Source organism: Mytilus galloprovincialis, chromosome 9 (genome assembly GCF_965363235.1).
Source record: "Mytilus galloprovincialis chromosome 9, xbMytGall1.hap1.1, whole genome shotgun sequence".
Taxonomy (NCBI): domain Eukaryota; kingdom Metazoa; phylum Mollusca; class Bivalvia; order Mytilida; family Mytilidae; genus Mytilus; species Mytilus galloprovincialis.
In genome coordinates, this window is record NC_134846.1 from 2,224,858 (window position 1) to 2,250,516 (window position 25,659).

Consider the following 25,659-nt stretch of genomic DNA (forward strand, 5'->3'; position numbering starts at 1 on the left):
ACTATGGCTTTTCTACCTCAGGAATAGATTATCTTAGCTGTATTTGGCAAAACTTTTAGGATTTTTGGTCCTCAATGGTCTTCAACTTCGTATTTTATTTGGCCTTTTAACATTTTTTGTTTCGAGCGTCATGATGAGTCTTTTGTAGACGAAACGCGCGTCTGGCGTAAATATAAAATTTCAATCCTGGTATCTATGATGAGTTTATATACTACTCACGGCTGCCTTTATATAGTAAATATACTACACACAACCACCAACTCCTCATAAAATAGGCGCAAAAACACAGGTAAAATCACCAACACGACACACCCAAACAGTCAAACATCTTTTGCATTTTACACTCTTGAATGTTTTTAACTTTTAGGTTTCCAAACATTTAGTCAGTAGCGTAGCCTGAAGATAGTAATTCGAATAACAGTTTTTATTGACAAGTAACACAATAGTGGGGTTACTTTACATCGATTCTTTTTTGCAAGGGATGTATAAAATTAGCAATAAAACTATTCATTTATGATTAAATGTAACCTCTCTATAGTAATATTTTGAAGTTGGTATTACTTTGTTACGGTACACTTGTTTCTTTTTCTTGTAATTCGGTTGCGCTAGCATATACGTACGTGCGAGAATGTATGTTTCAAGTATTTCAAAAGGGATAAATTATTTTGTAAAAAATCTTATTTCAATTATTAATACATTTTATGCTTTTCAAATTATTCAGAAAATGATAACAAGACAGGCTTGAACTCTCTTTGAAGAGGGGAAACATTAATTTATAAATAAATCTTATCTGAAATTGAATTAGCGACATGACATAGCAGACAAATTGATGTAATTTACAGTTTTTAATGAATGTAGGTGTTACTTATAACAGTTTTATGGAATTACTGGAATATCTTTAATAGAATCTATTTGTAATCTTCCGACTTTAGAATCGTTCAATGATGAAAGTTTGGTCCTTTAGGAATGAACAAGCGCTGTTAAAACACCTGTCTGAAATCATAAACTAGTATATTTGTATATGTTACTTTATTTTACATGATTTTTAGAATGAAGCCATCATCATAAATCATTTTATTTGCTTTTATCAATACTTTCTAAACAGAAAGTGCCTTTTATTCTACTAGCTTATTTTTCTATCCCATTCATTCTATTCATGTATTTAGTTTTGATGTTATATTTGTTATTCTCATCGGATTTTGTCTAATGCTTAGTTCGTTTCTGTGTGTGTTACATTTTAATGTTGTGTCATTTTTCTCCTCTGGCTATCGATTTATGGGTTTCGAACAGCGGTATACTACTGTTGCTTTTATTTACATGTCACATTACTCTGCATGCACTTTAATTCTAAAGTTGCAGGGTTTTCGCGTGTATTTATCTAGCTGCATGTATAATTCCGGTCAATAAAAGTTACATAATCGTCATCACAATATTGACTGTTGTGATTAATAACATAGCGTTTGATGTGTTTTATCATTTGATTAGGAACTTTCCGTTTTGAATTTTCCTCGGAGTTTTTTTTTGTGATTTTACTTATTATTACACAGTTCTAAGAACTAATCAATTAGGGATCAATAGATTACAATTGATATAAGTTCGTAATAAACACTTGTCATTTACGTTGCATTTACTTATCAGTGTCATGGGTCAACATTTTATTTGCGGCTTTTCCGTTAAACACGCGGCATTAAGAGTAGAATTAAAAACTAGTTGGGCCGGAGTCAAACTGATTTGTCCGGGTAGAGGGATATGTTTTACTATGTAAAGCACATAAAAAGCTAAAATATTTAGGTTCCACGTGTTGGTCTAATACAACGAAGGCTACACATCATATGGACAAGTTCTCGTCCTGAGTATGTATTTAATTTAGCACTAGTTGCTAAACAGTCATCCGATCATCATTTCACCATTTTAATTGTTTAAATGCCTAACGTTTTACTAACCGGGTTTCTAATAACATGAGTAACACGATGGGTACCACGTGTGAACCAGGATCTGCTTACCCTTCCGGAGCACCTGAGATCACCCCCAGTTTTTGTCGGGGTTCGTGTTGATTAGTCTTTAGTTTTCTATGTTGTGTCTTGTGTACTTTTTTTCTCTGTTGGCCTTTTCTTTTTTAGCCATGGCGTTGTAAGTTTATATTCGATCAATGAGTTTGGATGTCCCTGTTGTATCTTTCCCGCCTCTTATATCTATGAGCGTTTTCTGAGGAGAGTGAATCTAGCATATTAAATCCACTGAGAAAAATCATTATCAAATAACAATACAAATAAAAGATGTAAGAAAAAGTAAGAAATATGCATGTCGATTTTTCTAGGTAATATACATTTTGGATGAAAACTGCAACAGCCTTATTCACAACTGTACAATGTATCGTTAGAATGGACAATCTTTTAAACAAATCTGTCTCGTAGACAATTCAAGCAATGTTAACGCCTTAATATAAGTTTTTATACTCTAAATTTTGCTCTATTTCAAAACGTCCAAATCATTTAAACAGTATTTTATTTCTTTTTTAAAGATAAACATATACAACAAACAAGTATGTTATCTTTAGTATATATTCGACACGACATTAATAACATATCGACATGTTTTAATTTCTTCTGTGTATCTCTGTGTTTGATAAAAAAAAATCAAATCTGTCACGATGTTTTATGAAAAAAAAATTATTATGAGTTTTTCAGGCATACAGCCATCACACACTGCTTTGTGCTAGAAATTAGAATTATGATTCAAAATTAAGAGAAAATGAAAACAGATTTTTAGGGATTTTAGTAAATAAATAGTAGTAATTTGATTCTCTGAATAATTCAACATTTCCAAATAAAATTTTTTTTGAAAACGGAGCTTTACCAATGCGATATTTTAAAACACACCAAAATTTTGTTTCAGTACACCTGCACAATAGGAAAGTATGTACGTTTAATCAACGTTTTCTTCTAAACCCCGAAAAACATATACTAGTCAACAAAAGAAACGATACACGACTTTTTTCACAAATTAAAGATGAAGTTTTCCGTTTATAGGACCAATATTGAAGGTAGTGATATTTAATGATCATGGAAATCCGTTTAAAAAAAGATTTGTTTTTGCTTTCATGACGTTTTTTGACAAAATTAACATAAAACGACAATTTTAAAAACAGAAGTTCCAACTAATGATGCCAACCTCTCATTTAAAGATAAAGACAATGTTTGCCATGAATTCTTTTTTAAAAATCGTACAGTTGCTTTGTTTATTTGTAAAGCAAAGTTTGGTCCCACAAGAAATCGTCAAAAAGTAAACATTTCCAAATGATTTACAACTGACAGTATGTTTAAAGTGAAATTAAAAAAAACGTTAACAATCTTAAAACTAATCCGAAAGGTTCCAAATTTACAGTGTGTTGTTTTCATATCTAAAACATTGATTTGAGACGAAAACATTTTTTTTTTTTTTTGCATTTTTTGAGATTTCAAAATACACTATTTTTACCCAAAATTTTAAAAATAATATTTCAACCCTTTAGTTACAACATGAACTTGATTAACATATTGAATATTTTAAACAAATTTGAAAATTCATTTTTGTATTTAGAAAATTGTGTTTCGATTTTGTGTCCAACTTTTCGCAAAATATTTTGCACTCTATGATCGTTTACACGGAATGTACTTACTTTCCGAAAGGTTTTGATTTTTATTATCATATGTGCATACATTGCAAATGAAAGCTTTTGAAAATGGTGTATCTCATTTTGTTTTAGTTTTAAATTTTTTTGATAAATTTTATTCTTAAGTGTGTATCGTTTCTTTTGTTTCTACCATGCCTGGAAGTCAGGCGTGTTACACATGAAAATCGTATTTAATAAGGAACTTTAACGTTTTCCTCTAATACCACTGTAGTTGATGTGTTTCCCTATGTTTTAGTTTATTAGCCGGATTTGTTGTACGGTACTTGAACTTGTACCGGTTTGACTCCCTAGTTATTATGTTCTGAAACGATCGAAGTAGTAGGCATCTCCGCTATGGATGCGGGATTTTCCAAATTCAGAATTGAAGTGTTTTCACGTGCCTTGTTAAAGTTTATTGCCAAAAAAACTAGGGCTTGTGCTATTTAATAATTCTAATAACTTTGCAATAATTTGATCTATCAATATTAAACAATTACTACAGATACAAATGTGCTTTGAAGATGATTAAACAATCAAGCAGCGAGCATTTGTAGAAACATAAAATTTATCTTGTAGTAATTTATCTTCAGTTGAATTATGAAAAGTCTATCCTTATCCAATTTTATAACATTTACAATGTTGTGCAATCTCCATTCAGTTTGATGTTTTATCAGAATTACTTTAGCTTATTTCATTGCAATTTGCTGCATATTATGTAAGTGTAACTGAAAGCATTGTAAATAAAAATAAAATATTTCGACAATTTGTTTTGAATCAAGTTTCAAGAGGACGTTTTACTTAAGTATCTTAAGAGTTTGTTTTATTGTTATTAAAACAGCAGCATTTAAAAAAAATGTGTGGTTCCTTTGTTTTCCTCTTATAGTTTATGGATCAATGAATAATGAATACTAAGTAGGCAATGGATATGCAAATAATAGGCAATGGATAGGCAATCAATAGGCAATGGATAGGCAATCAATAGGCAATGGATAGGCAATCAATAGGCAATCAATAGAATAAAGGTAAAATTAAGTAAACTACTCTGCAAATAAAAGAATATAATGGTGTCTCGGACTAACCTATAAAACCTATAAAACATATAAATGATTAAAATGATAAAAATCCACACTACCACATATCGTTAACTTTTAGTTTGTAATCCGGATTTGTTTTCTCTCAATTGAGTAATGACTTAAGAACTGCAGTTTACTATATTGTTGCCTTTATTTAAAGCTAGTTTACAAATACAAAATACGACATTTTCATCATTGTGTTTAAAAACTGGAATAAATAGTTTTGTCTTTGGTAAAAAATATCCAACATGAACCTTTTGTTTGGTTTAAAACAGTAGGACACGTACGCCTGCAAAATAAGAGTTAAACAATTCACATGAACGTTTTTATTTATTTACGGAATTGTCCAGTCAGTATCAGTTTGTATCGCAACTTCAGTTCAAGGATCGGTCTCTTCAGTGTAGTTATTGTTCATGATCGGTTGTAAATGTTGACGTTATGTTCATGATCGGTTGTAAATGTTGACGTTATGTTCATGATCGGTTGTAAATGTTGATGTTATGTTCATGATCGGTTGTAAATGTTGATGTTATGTTCATGATCGGTTGTAAATGTTGATGTTATGTTCATGATCGGTTGTAAATGATGATGTTGTGTTCGTGATCGGTTGTAAATGTTGATGTTATGTTCCAATCTAAGCTCACTTTTATCTAATGTTAAATTACACTTACAAGGTTACTTATAAGAGTGGGAATATGAACTGGTTGCGAAGTCAGTATTAAGTCATCATTTAATTATCGTTTTATTCATTTGATAACATTAAGGTTGTTCAATCATTCATTCAAAGCTGATTACAGTATGGACGTCAGATATTCTTACAACTTCATAAGTATTTGTTGATGATCTGACATTTAAACGCCATGACAGCTGACAAAGCCTTTAACGATCTTGCTTTCATATACAGAATTAACTTTGTTGTTAAATCATGAGGATTCATCTATGTAATTAACGTCAGAAAAACATATTTTTTAATGTAAATATGTTCTCTCTTTCTTTTGATGTGTTATAAGAGCAGAATGACATCGATACCATTGATAAAACCCGGAAAATTATATATAGCAAAAATAGTAATCTAATTATATCTACTGCAACCATTAGAAGTTAGTGTTTACAGTAAAAAAAAGGCCTTCAGAAATAAGATGGTCCATGCAATTAGTAATCCTAGTATCTATGATAAGTTCATGTATTGTGAAGATGTTTACTTCACCAACGATATCTTTCAGATATCAAGCGTATACCAGGGGCGGATCCAGCCATTTTCAACAGAGGGGTTTTCCAACTATATATATGTCCTTATCAATTACATTAACGGTACAAATATTACTGCACCAGATGCTTGTTTTAACATTAAATGTCTCTTCAGCACTGTTGAAAGCAAACAAATTGGAAATTGATCAGCTACCTCCAATGTTGAAGAGCTGTCAAAATTAAAAAAAAAAAACAAACAAACAGAAGTTAGGAAAAACCTGGCCAAGAAATTAGAGCTTTGCATGAGATACACATGAATTGTTTTCTCGTATATACTATAAACTAATTGTTTTAATCGTATATACTATAAACTAGGTTTGCTAGTTTATAGTATATACGATTAAAACAATTCATGTGTATCTCATGCAAAGCTCTACTTTCTTGGCCAGGTTTTTCCTAACTTCTGGGTTTTTTTTTAAAATTTTGACAGTTCTTCAACATTGGAGGTAGCTGATCAATTTCCAATTTGTTTGCTTTCAACATTGCTGAAGAGACATTTAATGTTAAAACAAGAGTCTTTTGTCGTACAGTTTTGTCTGTCTCATATCTTGACTTCCATCAAGAAAATGACAATGAGGGCCAACACGTTTTAATTTAGTAAGTCCAATGGGAAATAAACTAGTATTCTATTCATCACAGCGGTCGCTTTTTGCAATGAAAGCTATTTTATTTCAATACTTTATTATTACAGCAAATAAGTGGCTAGATAAAATTGCGGTTTCTAAAAATCCTCAACTTGCAATAAGATTGTTTGTCCTATCCAAAACATCTGCGAATATTCTATTTTAAACATATGTAAAGTAAAATTGGAAGCATTTTTCAGAAATTCAATAAGTAGATTATTACAATTATCAAGATCTTGTTGGCACTTTCCTTTGAAGTAAAATAATATTAACTACTATTAACTTTATCAAAAGATATAATTCCATGCAAGTTGATTCTATAATGGAAAATAGTACAACTTATCATTCGAGGGTACAAGTAGTTCAATTCATTATCTTGTTCTTATGTGTTTTTGAATTTTTTCTGGGAAATTAAAAGTTTATTACTTTAAGCACCTGTTATAGGAAATATCCAGTCGTCTTATGAGGGGTTAATCATACCTAGGTGTATTTTAGAATACCAAAGGTACTTGAATAAAAATATGATCGCATTCAAATCATTATCTGTTTTAAGGTACTGATATTTTTGTATACCACTATCTTGTGTGTGGACTTTTTTTAACTGTTTCTATAGACTCAGTAAGAAATCTGTCAAACTTGTTACTTGTAGATCATATTGAGAATGCAAGCTCCTGTACTTGTAAATTACGACGTGCAGTCCATAGCCCCGTAAATGACGTACGTTCCATTCTAATTTAAACGTCAAAACAATGCAATTATCGTTATGCAATACCGTTTTGAAACAGTTTTCTTGTGTTTTCAACAGTCCTAAAACACTGCATTTGAATGTTGATGAACTAGAGATGGTTTATTTCAAATATATAATGTTTTACACAAATTAATATATCGGCTTTGTTTAACTGTTCTTTGTCTTTTTGACGTTTTACGGTTATTTCTTCATGACATTGATAGTTTGTTTTCGACTTCGAAGTTTGAATTTTCCGTTGGTATCTTTCGTCTCTCTTCTATGTTGTAGTATAAGATTAAATTAATCTTCGGTCACACTTGAATCACAAAACATACAAAGAATTTAGGTAAAACCCAGACGGAAGTATATTTTATGTGACTAGTATACATACTATTCAATAATTGCTAACGAGAGATTTCTTTTTACTTTTGATGATTGTGATTTAATAAAAACAATACTTTGACTGTCATTGATTACAACAATTGGTCCCACCATATAAACTTGTCATTCTTCTAGAACAACGGTGTGCTGCAGGTTATTACTTAAGAAATCGGTGTAGAGTTTTGTTATATATATTGTTGATGGTCTGTTCGCAGTTTTCGCAATTTTGACAGCGTTGTGATGTCTGTTTTTTTTATTTGACATGAACCTTAGTTGGCCCTTTTTATGGGTCTACTTGTCAATTTTTATATAAGACTAATGCATTTTATACTTATTATTTTGATAAAGTAATTACTTTCTATTGTAATGAATTAATTGTATTATTGTTTATTTAAGTTATGTAGTTAAGCTTCTATTTTGATAACGTTAGCTTATGTGTACGAAAAGTACAGATAACATTCAAATACAATCGCCCTAAACATTTCAATTCCATATTTTTATTTAGTAAGGTAATAATTAACTTATTGATCTTACAAAAGTATAGATATAGGTATAAGCGTTGCCTTGCAAATATATTGCTGTAAAAAGATAAGAAACACCTGGTGATAACATGAATCAATAGATATTTCATATCAAACATAAAAATCAAAGACAGGGCTGGTCTACTTGTTACAATTTTATTGAAATTTTAAATGTTTAATGATATATATACCAACCCAACTATTTTTCGATGTTTCCCCCATACTGAAACTGTGCGTTCTAAAGCAGGTTTAATTCTTTGGAATGACTACAAGTACACACATGTGTTTGAAAAGCAGCGGATGTGACAAACGTCATTAAGATCATCAGCCGAGCAAAACAAGATGGCTTAATATAGATATTACAAAAAGTCATGCTTTTCTGCTTTTGTTATGACGTCCTTACGCTAAATCCAGTGTACTGATTGATACGTAAGTCCGGGAGATCATTATTTGTTTAAAGTATTTATAGGCTATGAACTATGTTTGAGGAACTGAAAGTACTCTATTGTCGGCACTTTGTGTCTTTTGTCCTTGTGTTAGTTTGTTTTTGGTTAGAATAAAATCAGGATATTGTGAGTACCACTAGACAATAAGGGCATGTTGAATAATGACTGATTCAAGATAGAGATCAAGAGAGATGAAATTCCTGGTATGGCAAAAACACATAAAAACTTTTCTAAATATTAACGTAATGCTGGCATCAAAACTAGTTCAAATTTATGATGGCTTATCGGTTTTATTATGGTTAATACGTTTTACCTAGGATTAAAGTAACGATTTATTTAAGTTTCCTAATTTTCATGGCAATAAAAATTTAAATGCCAATAACCACTGTTGTTACATATCAGATAATCAGAAACACCCTTTGTTGTTGAAAACATGCATAAAATACATTCACGTCCTATAAAATTCTTAAAATGCATCACACAATATGAAAGTGAGAATGGCAATGGGGGATGTGTCAAAGAGACAAAACCCCGATAGTTTTAAGGCAATTAGTCAGAACCAATTTCGTTTCGTTGTTATTATCCGAGAACCCTTTTTTCAATTTATTTTGAAACTTTAAAAAATTCCAAACATTAATGTAGTGCGCACTTCAAGCTTTATATTTAAGTTTGTTTATTTGTTAGGCGAATCATGCATTCCGTAATAGCTAGATGCATTAATTGCACATATAGATACAAACTGGTATTTTGTGTCCTATTTCATAATCGTGTATTTTTCTCTTTTAAAATTTTACCAATTGAAAATCACTGATTTACTTATATCTGCGCCCTTATAGATTCATAAAAGAATCTATCACAGACTATTGGCTTAACATTGTAATCCCAAACCCGATGGAAAGGGAAGTTAATTATATGCTTCCTGCGTTGAAGACCCAATATTGGCCTTCAGCTGTTATCTGCCTTGTGGTCGGGTTGTTGTCTCTTTGACAATCAGAATATAAAGAACTTCTATCCAGCTATATAAAACAAAAAGTAAAGCGAGTGGTCTATTTGTCGGCGTTGGATAATTATACACACTGGTTCGTCCTGTCGTTATGGTGACGTTAAATCCGATGTCTTGTGCTGGTAGGGTGCCACAATGTTTACTACAAGAACCCTTCGATAACCATTTGAGAGATTCGTTATCGTAGATCACTTGTTTCACGAAAGGCAAATTAGCTGTTTCTCTCAATCTTGAAGTTCTAGATTTTCTATGGGGCAGAAGAATTTCCAATCTTCATACGAGTCTATCCACCATACAGAACCTCTATCATTATAGCTTAAATAATGTGTTCAATGTGTTATTCCCGTATAACCCTCGGTTTTAGTTTGTAACCCGGATTTGTTTTTGTCTCGATCGATTTATGACTTTTGAACAGCGGTATACTACTGTTGCCTTTATTATTATTCTTGCCAAATATGTTGAAGGCCGTACTTTAACCTATAATGGTTTAATTTTTGAATTGTTGTTTGGATGGAGAGTTGTCTCCTTGGCACTCACACCACATCTTCCTATATCTATGAAGTAGTTGCTTGAAACAAACGAACAAAAATCGATCAAAAAAAGCGTTTTCATTGTTTCACATGTTTTCATAACATTTTCCTGAAGAAGAAAAAAATAAAACTTAGGACGATGAACCTAGTTTTTTTAACACAATCATCAAGTTTTCCATTTTCTATCACTGTATTAAATACGACAATATAAACTTAGCAAGACGTTCAACATTTAGAACATAATATACAATCACTTTGTAACATCTTACATCATTAGATTGAGGGATACCAGTATTTGTAAACAGTTTTTTTAACCCTATAAAACAGGTCTATTTTTCTGCTTTGTAGGTTTATACATGTGGGTTGTAACTATAATGTTCATTGTGTTGAAACGTGATTAGCATTTTTTTTATAAATGACAAATGCAATGATTATTAAATATGTTTCTATTTATAATAATGCTATTACCTTATCAACAAATGCATTCACAAAATTAAATGCTTTATTGTTGTCTTATCGGGCATCTGTATCAAATATATCGCCAGTAAAAAGGTTATTTTTCTTCTTTCAAAATTGCTGAAAGATAATTATTTAGCATGTATTTGTGTATAATAAAACTTTAAATAGATTGTAAACAATAGGCTTAAATTCGGTTCTTCAACCACATTGCTGTGACGACATCCTATTTATCCATTTGTAATACGCGTCTCAATATGCAACTCTAAAGGTATTGGACCAACTAGTACAGTATGTAGTTTGCTATGAAAATGATTTTATGTGATTACCTTTAAGACGACTATCCACTCGAGTCTAAATGATGATGCTGTAAATAGGTCGCTGTAAGATTTATGCGCCTTTACAAATAAAAAATATTGCTAAATTTTTCGTTTTCGCTCTCAAACATATTTTAACCTCAACCGATTGTTATTTAACCAAAACATAATATATGTTTATTACCACTGAAATACAGATCAAGTTTGAATTTTTAAGGTGTCACTTTTACTGTTCTAGAGTTTTGCTCCCTTTCAAATGGAAAAAAGACTGATTTTTTCGTTTCTGTTATCACCTCACTTTTAGCGTTCTTCATTTACGTCCCTTTATATCTTTAAAACTTTTTATGATATGCAAGCAGGGTTACAATATATGTGTCCATTTATTTCATTAATTACAAAAAAATAACATAACGGGTATCTAAAATATATCAAAATCGAGAGCTACAATGTATGGATCTTACGGCAATATATATATGTAATTCACCAAAGTTTCAGGCGAATATGCCAAAGTCGTACTGAGCTGGTAATACCCTCAGGGACCAATAGTTTAATAGTTTTGTTGTTGTTGGCTGTTTGGTGCATCATGTATCTCATTAAAAATCAAAATTTATTTACAAATACATGTACCAAGTCAGGAATAAGACAGCTGTTATCCATTGGTTTGATGTGTTTTAGCTTTTGGTTTAGTCATTTGGTTAGCCTATAAGGGAATTCCCATTTTGAATTTTCCTCGGAGTGTTATGATATTGTAATTATTATGTTTATTTATGTTGGCCTAATTTGTGTTGTATGGCCTGATAGTTGTTTACCAAATAATCTTATAACTGTGCAGTTTAGGAATCACTGGAACAATCACAGAATGATTGGAACTTTCTAGAATGATCCTTATAAAAGATGCGTAATTTAAACTTCTACGTTATTCCAGAAACTTCCGTTGTAACTTTCCAGGATTTTCCACAATGTTCCATTATAGAGTGTTCTAGAATTTTCCATGACAACACTATATATACAGACACTAAAGTTAAACTCTCATAATTAAACTTGGACATAGACATTGATAGACATTAGTATTCACAGCATTTGGATTGACACTTTTATTCTACAAACAACATCATACTGGATTGTGACATTAGTAGTGAACGTAATATTCAAATTGGATTCCGAAAGATTTCCGGATACAGATAAAGATAACTGATTGGACTCATATTTTGACAGTTAAGTTAACAGTAATATTTGTGTAATACCTTTTGTAAACTTTTGTATATTAAATATTGTTAAATTTTACTATTGATTTGTGTCTTTTGTTGGCTACAATTTAAAGGCGATTTCTGGCCGTAACAGAAATTGGGGGCTCGTCCGGGAGACTGAAAATATATTATTCAAAATTTTTTCAATATTTTTATTATAACTAGCCAACAAAATTCTACAAAATGGCATTTGATGCCGGTAAATTTTTGAAAACGCCAGACCTGGAGAGTTTTGATAATTTAAAGAAAGACGAATTAGTGTTGCTTGCTAAACATCTGCAGTTAAATTTTAAAGTATCTATGAGAAAACAAATTATAAAAAATTTGGTTATAGACAAATTAGTTGACGCAGAAATTTTAGGTGAAGAGGCTCTTGAACTTAAGGTCGAAAATGTAGATGCCTTTAAATTAAAACAGCTTGAATTAGAACATGAATTTAAATTAAAACAAGCAGAACTGGAAATGAAGGAAAGGTTAGAAATGGAAAAGAAAGAAAAAGAAGACGAATTTAAATTAAAAGAACTGGAAATGAAGGAGAGGGAGAAAATAAAAGAACTTGAAATGAGAGAAAGGCTAGAGATGGAAAAACTGAAAATTGAAATAATTAAAGAAGAAAGCAACTCTAAAGGTCAGTCGAAATCAGATTATTTTGATGCAGCAAAAAATATACGTTTGGTTCCCAGATTTTGTGAAAAAACAGTTGATAAATATTTTCCACAGTTTGAGAAAATTGCTCGTAATTTGAATTGGCCAAAGCCGTATTGGACTACAATGCTACAAAGTGTTTTCGAGGGTAAAGCCGCTGAAATATACTCTGCACTTCCATCAGAAAAAAGTTCCGATTATGACACGGTGAAACAGGAAGTTTTGAAAGCTTATGAGCTAGTACCAGAAGCATATAGACAGAAATTTAGATCTTATAAAAAGTTTGATTCACAAACCTATGTGGAATTTGCTCGGGAAAAAGAAGATCTATTTGATAAATGGCTTACTTCAAAGAAAACAGATAACAATTTTGATAACCTAAGACAATTGATGTTATTAGAAGAGTTCAAACAATGTGTTCATTTAGACTTAAAAACACATTTAGACGACAAAACTGTTGGGACAATACATGATGCAGCTGTAATTTCAGATAATTATACTCTTTCACATAAAAGAAGTTTCAAGGGTCAAAATGTTAATACTTCCAGTGGAAATTACAAAAATCAAAGCACTGAGCATACTGATAGTAAGCCTGTTCCACAGAATAAGAGTCAGTCCAGTTATAATATGTCTAGTCCAAAATTTGATACTTTTGAGAAGAAGTCACTGACTTGTGCTTATTGTAAGAAGATTGGTCACCTGATGGCTGATTGTTTTAGACTCCAGAAGAAGAATGAACGAGATAATAAGCCGAAGACCAGTGCTTGTACGACACCTTATATTACCAGTACATTGGAATGCCCTGCGCGTCAGGCTTTTAAGTCCAGTTTTTGTGATTACATGGAGGAATACAAACCCTTTATGTCTGATGGGTTTGTTTCTATTGTTGATGATACCACTCTTCAGCCTATTAAGATTTTACGGGACACTGGAGCTTCTCAGTCTTTATTGTTAGAAGGTGTGTTGCCTTTGTCCGAGAAGACTTCTGTTGGTGCCTCCGTTTTGTTACAAGGTGTAGAGTTAGGTTGTATAGATGTTCCTCTCCATCGTATTTATCTGAAGTCAGATTTGATAACTGGACCAGTTATTGTGGGTGTTCGTCCTAATCTCCCCGTTGAGGGTGTTACCTTATTGCTAGGAAATGATCTAGCTAGGAACAAAGTGGTTGCTGAACCAATTGTTACCAGTGAACCGGTGGTGGATGTTAAATCACCTGAAGATGATGCTGAATTGTATCCAGCTTGTGTTGTTACTAGGGCGATGGCTAGAAAACAACAAAATGAGAATTTGCAAGAAGACAAGTTTGATTACATGGACCTTTCTGACACTTTTATAGCTGATATTGAAGATCCTGGTAACTCAGAAAAGGCTATTATAAAACCACCTAGTGTTAACAAAAATGTTATTATGCCATGGCCAGATGTAAACAGTCATTCATTAGACCGAAATAATTTACTCGAAGAACAACATAAAGACCCTGAGGTTCTTCAGCTCAACCAGCGGGCTCAACCACAAGAGGAAGCAGACAAAGTGGCCGAATGCTATTACCATCAGGACGGCATTTTAATGAGGAAGTGGAGGCCTCCTGATGCTACCCCAGAGGAGGAATGGAGAGTGGTGTACCAAGTGGTGGTGCCTAAAGTTTATAGGCAAGAAATTATTGGTCTTGCCCATGACACCCCCTTGGCTGGACACTTAGGTATAAGAAAGACTTGCCTTAAGATCTTGCAGCATTTCTACTGGCCAAGACTTAGAAATGATGTTGCAGAATACTGCAAATCCTGTCATATATGCCAGGTTGTTGGTAAGCCTAACCAGAAAATACCACCAGCACCACTTCTGCCTATTCCAGCCTTTGACGAACCTTTCAGCAGAGTTCTAATTGACTGCGTTGGACCTTTACCAAAGACCAAAACTGGAAATGCGTATTTATTGACAATCATGTGTACATCCACTCGCTTTCCTGAAGCTATTCCGCTCAGAAATATCAAGACACCTACTATCGTCAAAGCTTTGATCAAATTTTTCACATTAGTAGGACTTCCTAAGTCTATACAGTCCGACCAGGGATCAAATTTCATGTCGGGTTTATTTCAGCAAGTCGTATACCAGTTAGGGATTGCTCAGTACAGATCAAGTGCTTATCATCCAGAATCTCAAGGTGCCTTAGAACGTTTCCATCAAACATTGAAGAACATGATTAGAACTTTTTGTCTTCAATTTGACAGAGACTGGGATGATGGAGTTCACTTTCTACTTTTTGCAGTCCGAGAGGCTGTTCAAGAATCCCTTGGATTTAGTCCCTTTGAGTTGGTATTTGGCCATACTGTAAGGGGACCGTTAAAATTGATTAAGGAAAAGTGGCTTACTGAACATACTGACTTGAATCTTTTAGACTATGTATCTAGATTTAAAGAAAAATTGTATACTGCTTGTCAAATTGCTCAGAAAAACTTAAAAAATGTACAGAACAAGATGAAAATATGGTATGATAAAGATGCCAGGGACAGAGTTTTTGAGCCTGGTGATAGGGTACTTGTATTTTTGCCAGTCCCTGGACATCCTTTACAGGCTAAATATTGTGGTCCTTATACAATAGAGAGTAAAATTAATGATTTGAATTATATTGTAAAAACTCCAGGTCGGCGCAAACAAAATAGAGTGTGTCATATTAATATGTTAAAACCATATTTTGAGCGTACTAATGTACTATGTGATAGTAAACCAGTTGCCACTTTAGGCATGGTTAAATTTGAGAACAATCATGACAAACCAGATGTAATTGAACCAACTTTTAGTTGTAAAACTATGGAAGAGACAGTTAGATTGAAAAATTCAGAAATTTTGTCAAATTTAGATTCAAAACTTGCACATCTGTCTTTTGATCGTAGAGAAGAAATAAAAACTTTGGTATTTTCTTTTAAAAATCTTTTTCCAGATGTGCCAAACAAAACCACTGCTGTTTGTCATGATGTTGATGTAGGAGATGCTTCTCCAATTAAGCAACATCCTTATCGGCTCAATCCACTCAAACTTGAAGTTATGAGAAAAGAAATTAAATATATGCTTGACAATGATATTATTGAGCCGAGTAACAGTGAATGGAGCTCTCCTTGTCTCCTTGTGCCAAAACCAGATAAAACTTTTCGTTTCGTGACTGATTTCAGAAAAGTAAATTCAGTCTCAAAATCTGATTCCTATCCGATTCCAAGGATAGACGATTGTATTGACAATATTGGTCAAGCAAAATTTGTGAGCAAATTTGATTTATTGAAAGGTTATTGGCAAGTTCCATTGACACAGAGAGCTCGTGAAATATCAGCTTTTGTTACACCAGATGGCTTATTTCAATATACTGTAATGCCATTTGGCATGAAAAGTGCTCCAGCTACATTTCAAAGAATGATCAATAATGTTATAAAAGATTTAGACTGTTGTTATGCTTATATTGATGATCTTATTGTATGTAGTGATAGCTGGGAACAGCATTTAACACATTTGTATGATACTTTTGATAGATTGTCACATTCAAATTTGACTGTTAATCTTGGTAAAAGTGAATTTTGTCAGGCCACTGTTGATTATTTAGGGCATACAGTTGGCCAAGGTCAAGTAAAACCTATTATGGCTAAAGTGGAAGCTATTTCCAAATTTCCACCTCCTACAAATAGAAAACAACTTATGAGATATTTAGGCATGATAGGATTTTACAGGAAATTCTGTTCAAATTTTGCTACTGTTGTTCAACCATTGACTCATCTTTTACGAAAAGATTCTAAATTTATCAGGAGTGAAAATTGTCAAAAAGCTTTTGAAAATAGCAAATCACTTTTAATTAATAGTCCAGTTCTGATTACTCCAGACTTTGAAAAACAATTTAAACTTGCCGTTGATGCAAGCGATGTAGGAATTGGAGCTGTTTTATATCAAGAGACAGATGATAATGTTAAAAAACCTATATCATATTTTTCTAAGAAATTAGATAAACATCAGAAAAATTATTCAACTATTGAAAAAGAGTGTTTTGCAATGTTGTCAGCACTTCAACATTTTGATGTATATTTGAATCCCACTGTATATCCTATTCTTGTTTATACTGATCATAATCCTCTCACCTTCATGCATAAAATGAGAAACAAGAATCAGAGGTTGACTAGGTGGAGTTTATTGTTACAGGAATATGATGTAATTGTAAAACATATTAAGGGTAAAGATAATGTAATAGCTGATGCTTTATCTGGAGCTTATTAAATCACTTTGTATATATTATGTATTTTTGTTCATATTATTCATGATAAGTTTTTGTTACACTAAAACTTCTTTTAAGGGGGGAGGTGTTATGATATTGTAATTATTATGTTTATTTATGTTGGCCTAATTTGTGTTGTATGGCCTGATAGTTGTTTACCAAATAATCTTATAACTGTGCAGTTTAGGAATCACTGGAACAATCACAGAATGATTGGAACTTTCTAGAATGATCCTTATAAAAGATGCGTAATTTAAACTTCTACGTTATTCCAGAAACTTCCGTTGTAACTTTCCAGGATTTTCCACAATGTTCCATTATAGAGTGTTCTAGAATTTTCCATGACAACACTATATATACAGACACTAAAGTTAAACTCTCATAATTAAACTTGGACATAGACATTGATAGACATTAGTATTCACAGCATTTGGATTGACACTTTTATTCTACAAACAACATCATACTGGATTGTGATATTAGTAGTGAACGTAATATTCAAATTGGATTCCGAAAGATTTCCGGATACAGATAAAGATAACTGATTGGACTCATATTTTGACAGTTAAGTTAACAGTAATATTTGTGTAATACCTTTTGTAAACTTTTGTATATTAAATATTGTTAAATTTTACTATTGATTTGTGTCTTTTGTTGGCTACAATTTAAAGGCGATTTCTGGCCGTAACAGGAGTTCAGTGTTTTTGTTATTTTATGTTTTATAATTGATCATTTCTTATTCTAACTAACTTATAACAAGTACAATTCAATTAATACATGCTTACATATTGTTTACTTCCAGATAACCAAATAGCATATTCAAATTCAATACAAAGTTCCGTTACAGCCACTCGAGTCCACACTTTAGTATTCAATATAACTAGTGTCTCACCTGATGAAACTATAGACCTAGCCGAATTGAGGCTGTTTACATTAGTGGAAAAAGACCGTAATACATACATTGGTGTTGACAGGAAAGTTTCTTGTTTGGAAGTGCTATCCCATAATACAGAACGATATCGACTGATTGAGTCAAAACATATCTATGGTCGACACAGCGGATGGGAAACATTTGACGTCACTTCCGCTGTGCGACATTGGGTGACGGATATAAATATCATTCAAATTTTAGAAATAAGAATAGAAAGTGTTTTTCATGGTTTTTCTATGGGAAATATGGATATAAATGTGAAGAATGCAAATAAGAAAGAACCACTTTTAGTTGTATTTTCTAGTGAAACAAAAATTAACGGACTCCATCGGACAGAAAGACATGAACTTGTTACACGGGAAATGGATTCCGTAAATGTCATATCTTCATCTAGTAAATCGTTAACAAACAGTAGCGAACATATTCATATCTCAAATAATGACCATAAAAGTGCTCATAAAACAGATAATTTAGATAGTCCTATTTTGAGTCGAGTAAAACGACGCGGAAGGAGACAAATTCCTTGCCACAGACGACCAATGTATATTAGGTTCAGTGATATAAATTGGGACAACTGGATTATTGCGCCTCATGGATATCAAGTGAGTACACCTTTTAGCTTTATATTTTCGAAAGTGTTCTATTTTTTTTAACGGGTATTTTGTTTTTATATTAAGTTATATTTGGCAATTTGTAACAATTATTACTGGTAGTATAAACAATGAACCTTTTGTTTTGCAATTCATTTCCCTGTTGTGTTTAAGTAAGTCTAGTTTAAGTAAAACGGTTGTAATATATGTTTGTTTAATACTATCAACAAATAATTGAGCTCGTCACTATTTAAAAAAGATTACTTTAGCAATACCTGTTAAGTGGATAAAGCAATACACAATACACACTGCCGTAAAGTAAAACAAATGGCTTATTAGGTCTTTCCACCTTTCTGTGGAAAGACCTATTGTATTTCTTCTGATTATTATTATTATTTTTTTTTTTTTTTTTTCTTCCGCCTAATTTTGATATTGCGACAAATGTTTGTTTCGCAATATGTCGCTTAGATATTTCTCATATTGTATCGTACAGTTTATGCGCTTTTACAGTTCACCCTGCTAAGCCGAACACTTTTCTTTGTAAGAGTTATCTCCCTATTCACTGTTTATCATCAGAGTGCATCTCCTTCGTAACAAAAAAAGATAGCGACAAAATTCTTTTTACAAATTGTTCGTTACATCCTAAGGAAAATTTGGCTTATTTGGATCGAAGCGATTCGATGAAATTTTATAGGAGTTATCTACCTTTACAAAATTATTTTCTCAATATGTGTTATTAACTAATAAACCGTCAACCATATAACCCTGGAATGTATTTATTTGAGATCCCTAGGCCCTTTATTAGAAAATGGGGTCAAGGTCAAAGGTCAAGGTCAAGTTCTAAATTCGGAATTTTCCATGTTTTTGCATTTTCTCCAACCCTTGAAAAGGTATATATTAAAGAACAAGTGCAAAATGATTGCTATATAGTTATGAAGATATTTTTCATTTGGTCTCATACAATTAAATAGCATCTAATAGGAGTTAGTGCCCCTGAAATGTCTTGATATGAGGTTATTTGATTATAACTTCAACTAAGTCCATTTTAATGGCATTTGACCTTGTGCAAAAGTTTGGATGACAAATGACCTTGAAAAATGACTACCGGAAGTGACCTTGAGAAAACCGGAAGTAACCTTCTTTGCAATTTTTTCGTATAAAAGTACTCAAAATCCATATATTTTGTCATATAGATACATAAACTGATTACTGAAGACTAAAAATGACTTCCAACAAACCGGAAGTGACCATGTATCTCCCATTCTAAATACAAAAGTATATAGAAACTATATATTTTTGGAATCAGTGTGAAAGAAGCTGTCATATTAGACCGGAAGTGACATTCATTTCACCGGAAGTAGCATATTATCTCCTTTATATCACTTAAAAATATGATTAAACCATTATTTATCGTATCAGTATGAACAACTATCTTCTTATCAAAATTTCTTTGATATGGAAAGACCTTCAATTGTTCTCTGAACAATTGGTTTTTAATTTTAAAAGTTCTTCTTTCCTTTGATAGATAGTTAAATTAAGGATAAAATCACAAAAACTGAACTCCGAGGAAAATTCAAAATTAAAAGTCTCTTATCAAATGGCAAAATTAAAAGCTCAAACACATTAAACGAATAGATATATTCCTGACTTGGTACAGGCATTTTCTTATGTAGAAAATGCTGGATTACACCTGGTTTTAAAACTAGCTAAACCTCTTCAATAGTACGACAGTCGCATCAAATTCAATTATATTGACAACGATGCGTTAATAAAACAAACAGACATATTACGTAAAAAGGTCAAAGCAGTCAGCATTGTGTTATTTTCTTAATAATCACTAAAATGCAAACAAAAATTAATATAAAAAACACAAACAAATTACCATGACAGTACAATAACACAATGTCGGGATGTAAAAGTACAGAGCCACGTCATATATGTATATCAAAGAAACATAAAAAGCCATATAGATTCAAAACATAGCAAAAATGAAAGACAAGCATACAAACATGTTTTAAAATATACCCACACTAATGGGATGTATAAGTAAAGAGCAAACGAGTTGTAGGTATTATGCTAAAACTTTATAAAAAAAAAAAAAATAAAAGATTTAAAAAAAATAATCAAAACATAAACATAAACAAACAAAGGGTCACAAATAACCAAAACATAACAGATGGTTTACATAAAGTCTTATACATTGGACGGTTTTGTATGTTATATGTCAAGCTAGCTCTGAATTACGTCGAGTGTGAAAAATATAGAGAATAAAATAAACAGTGATCATCAAAGATCTCGCATAAACAAAAAAGTGTGTAAATAAGAAAAAACTTTGAGATATGCCACAGCCATCCACTGACGACATCCCTGACTGAAGACAGACACGTGAATAAGTGGCTGTTAAATAGCAGATGGCCTGCTCAATGTATAGAACTATCTCACTTTATATCGTCGAGGTCGTTAGGTCGAGATTTTGCATTCGCAAGTACTTATTTTAATTGAACAATTATCTACTTGTTGTGTATTATTTAAGGCGTGGAAGTCTGATACAAGTTTCTGTACTGTAGTAGTTTGGCTTGAAATAGAAAAATATCTTCTTAGATATTTCAAATTAACAGTAAGGAAATTTTAATTATAAATTATAACGTTTTTAAGTTATGCATAATTTAATTAATTAGGGAGAAATCGTGTCGATTATTGGACACACCCACCGATATGATTCTGTTATATCTTATTGAACGATGGATGCACTCCTATAATACCGGTTTTAGGTATTCTCTCGTGGTAACGTAAGATACTGTAACATTGATTTGTACAACTAAAATAGAATTAGTTTTTCATGGTGTAACTTACTTGACATTTAAGTGATCTAATGATCAAACAATCGATCTCCAAATTAAATGTTTTATTTGGGGGGGGGGGGGGGGTTACTAAGGGCTCCTGTTTACAGGATTACAGGCATTACAAAAATGAACTATCTATCAAGAGTCTATAACAGAGGCACAAGAAATATAGTTTATTTCATACCTTGAATTTACGATTTGTTTCATAAATATATAGAAGGAACATTTAACCTAACTCTTGAACTTCAAGACAACACAGTTAGTTAATAATATCTTTATGATTAAACAAAAGAAAAAAAGACACACACAGTCAAACACCACAACTAAATAAACACACGTGTTATGCGAACACTTTCGTTCATTTCGAATCAGTTCTATATATATGGTCTTATACAATGGTCTACATGAAAATATATATGTTGGATAAAAATATAAACACATGTAAACCATGTAAACTTAGTTGTATGTTCCAAACATTTTGAATAAAAGAAAATAGCAAACATCAAACAGTTTTAAATACCAAAAATATTGAAAAAAATATCGTTTAGTGAATCTCAACAAAACTATAATAGATAAATATGATAGTATCGAACTGTGTCAAGAGCATTTTGAAGTTCTCAGATTTTTAAGTCATCCGTAATCAAAAAGCTATTACTACTCAGTCTAGTAATTTTGTTAACTTTCAGATTCACATCTTTAATTAATTCATAGACAATGTATTTGTACTTTATTACCCCATAATTTGGAAATTATTTTCTCACGAAAATAGATCGACAACTAAAAATATCTATCTATACTTAGTCTTAAGGGAGTCTACACAGATAACACAGGGTAGATAACTGTCTTGCCTCAGTTAATTTGATGTTATTTTTTTGTATACCAGAAACTATACGTATTGTAGAAGTTTTGCTAACGATATATTTTTGATTTATCAATTTAGTTAGGTTATTTCAGTAGACGTAAGTGGTTGTATTACCAAATTTCTCTTTTCATATATTCATTTTGTCAGCAATATATCTTCTTTTAAAACATATTTTATTTGCTCAAACCACGGAGGTTTTATATAATACTTCCATGCTCAAACCAAACAAAAAAAGACACAAGTAAAACATATTTAGAAAGTCTTTTCCACAATTCAATCAATTTCAGAATAAGAAACATCCATAGGGAACCACTAAATATAAGTTCGTTGAAATAGGGGGAGGGGGGTTGTTAACATACTCCTCCTTGCCGTTAAATGATTTCTCCCTTATATCTCCTTAAAAAGTAAATATAACTTTTGCCTTTACATTATAAACTACGATTGGTTATGTACATGTATGTCGTTAGAAGTAATCCCCAAACATTTCCAGTTCTATTCAACACTTTTGTCAACAACTATTTGTGAAAAAAAAATAAGTATCTTAATCTATTAATACCATAATTATAGTAAACAGAAAATTGTGGCATTGTTATGTTTATAAGTTTATAAACAGTTTATAAAAAAAACCGGAATAAACAACAGGAAAGATCTTTTCTTGTAAGTTTCGCACGTTCTAGTTTCTGTAATATTTATAAGTTGTAAACAAAATAACGTATTGGTAATTTACGATGTTTAACTTTTGTTTTTGGGTGTTTAACATCTTACTGGATCAATTATCAAGCAGTAATTCTTCGATAAGTCGTAATAACAAATGCATAAATATCAATTCTTATCATATACTTTCATAAAACGTTCATTATAGATTAGCAGTTGAAAGCAGACACGTGATATATGCATTGAACTTAATAATTCTGTCATTTTGGACAATTTATGCACCATTTGGAAAATTAAACTATAATCTTAAAGCCTTCCGAAGCCAATTCATGTCTTGATTTATAGCGCTATGTGCGCTTCTTATCTTTTGTAATATTTAAAAATCGATATATTTTAGGTAATAATTTCGACATATTTACGCAAAATTCCCATATATCATGCTGAAGAGGTATGACCAAAGTCAAATGTACTTGTTATATTTACAATCATGGCAATGCTGATATCTACTGGAATTTGGAAGTATGTACTCAAGGATTGCATATTAATTGACTTTGTTATATCCTATTTACAGCAATCTGATTTAAATGCAGATCCTTGTGTCCACGCTTTGCTTACAAGAACCCGAAAACGCTCCATTCTGTTTTCTGTTTGAACGATCATTTGGGATTTTCATGTTTTATCGTAATGTACATACCACCAGAAAAGATTTGGAGGCTGAAACTTCATTGGTTGATATACAATTAATATATGATAGGTTTTAAACTATGGTTTAAAAAAGCTTTTTCCAGACACACTAGACGAGTAGTTTAAGAAATCGTGATTTAAACAAGGATCTGGACGGATAATTATCGTTGCTTGACCCTGTTCTATCAAATATGACTACAACTACCATTCAAATGTTCTTAGTTCAAGTGATGTGTGAATTTTGATACAAACACTTCACATTATATATATATATATATATATTATGCTAAAATACAATTAATTTAAAAAAAAACAGTGAAATGTCTGGCTTTGCCACATGTTTTGAGGTACATAGTGCAATTGATTATCATAGTATCTGCTGGTTATATCAAAGGCGTCGAAAGAATTGACTACAACTGAAGATTAACGTATCAAATTTATCTAACATACTTAATGCGTTGTAATGAGTTATGGAATATTTCTTGAATCAGAGTTGTCGTTCGTTTACCCTTTTGATATTCAATTAAAATTAAGCTTCGTTCGTCGAGAAATCAACCGAGAAACAACTTTCATGACATGCATGGTGTGCAACAAATACAAACAATTTTCCCTTGCAAGTTTTTACATGATTACCTGACTACGTGGTATGGGCTTTGCTCGTTGTTGAAGGCCATACGGTGACCTATAGTTGTTAATGCCAGTGTCATTTTGATCTCCTGTGGAGAGTTGTCTCATTGGCAATCATACCACATCTTCTTTTTTTATATGATTTCAGCATTCCAAAATTCCTAATTTGTAACGCACTGTACTTTAATATATATATTTTTTTCCTTTAGGATGAAAAAATAAGTAAGATCTTTCCTATTAAATATTATAATGTCAGAATATTGATATTTGGAGTTCGAGATTTTTGTTATTATTTGTTTTTATCGTGCCAAGTTTGTTGATTGATTAATTAATAGATTAACGTCCAGTAGCAAATATTTCATGCATAATCAGAACTAGCTACAGTTAACACCGACGTTTTCAGTTTATGTTTACTTCTCACATCGATCTACTCGCATATGCAAAAAACCCAACATCCATGACTTACTTTTACCTTCACGCTAATTAGCTATAGGTTCATATGTACATATTTGATCATATTTGAAGGTAAAAGGCGGACATTTCATAGTCTTGCAATTTTTGTAAAATGTATCAAACCTTTTTAATTTAAATTGATAGTTAAAAGATGAAATTGATGTGTTTCCCCTCTCATTGTCCCTTTCAATTCTTCCTGCATGTTACCGTTCCGTGTGACCTTAGTACGCAGGCCTACATGCTAAATATAGAAAACATATATTTTGATATTTAATTATTATAGGGTTGCTTTTGTATGAAGTAAAATAAATGATATTGATGTAATATTAAGCAAACGAAATCCTTCATAAGACAACAATCTAATTCCACCCATTTATTATATTTTTCAGGCATACCAATGTGTAGGGCGTTGTTATTTCCCTTTGAGTGACCATTTGTCTCCTACCAAATACGCCATTATTAAAGGATTGCTCCATTCAGCTTATCCTGATGAATATTCCAGAGCGTGCTGTGTTCCAACAAAGCTTGATCCTATTTCTATTTTATACATAGACGAACAAGGAGTTCCTACTTATAAATACAAATATGACGGTATGGTAGTTTCTGAATGTGGATGTCGGTGACCTTGGCCTCACGATCGTAGATGTTTTCTATCGTAAATAAGTAACGGGTTGTTGTAAACACGATCGCAGTCCAGACAGTGATTTATACTGCTCGGAGTGGAGGTAAAGCGGAAATGAGGAAAATGTAGGATTTCAAAAAATGTGCAGTGACTTGCGCAACAAACGATTTTCAATTAAGATAAGACATATAATGGATAAAATGAAAGCAATTTAAAGAATATTGCATTTCAAAGCTTACATGTAACAATTGGGAACATGTACAATTGTAATTTAT

At 31.8% G+C, this 25,659-nt stretch overlaps 1 protein-coding gene across 1 annotated transcript in view; it reads left to right on the plus strand.

Annotated features, from left to right (window-relative positions):
• The window catches only part of LOC143044235 (bone morphogenetic protein 10-like), a 45,107-nt gene extending 19,657 nt beyond the window's left edge, over positions 1 to 25,450 (plus strand). The window contains exons 2-3 of the mRNA XM_076216164.1: positions 17,921 to 18,651; positions 25,152 to 25,450. Coding sequence (XP_076072279.1) covers positions 17,921 to 18,651; positions 25,152 to 25,385 — 965 coding nt within the window. The 3' untranslated portion in view covers positions 25,386 to 25,450. The remainder of the gene's footprint in view (positions 1 to 17,920; positions 18,652 to 25,151) is intronic.
• The last annotated feature ends 209 nt before the right edge of the window (positions 25,451 to 25,659 follow it).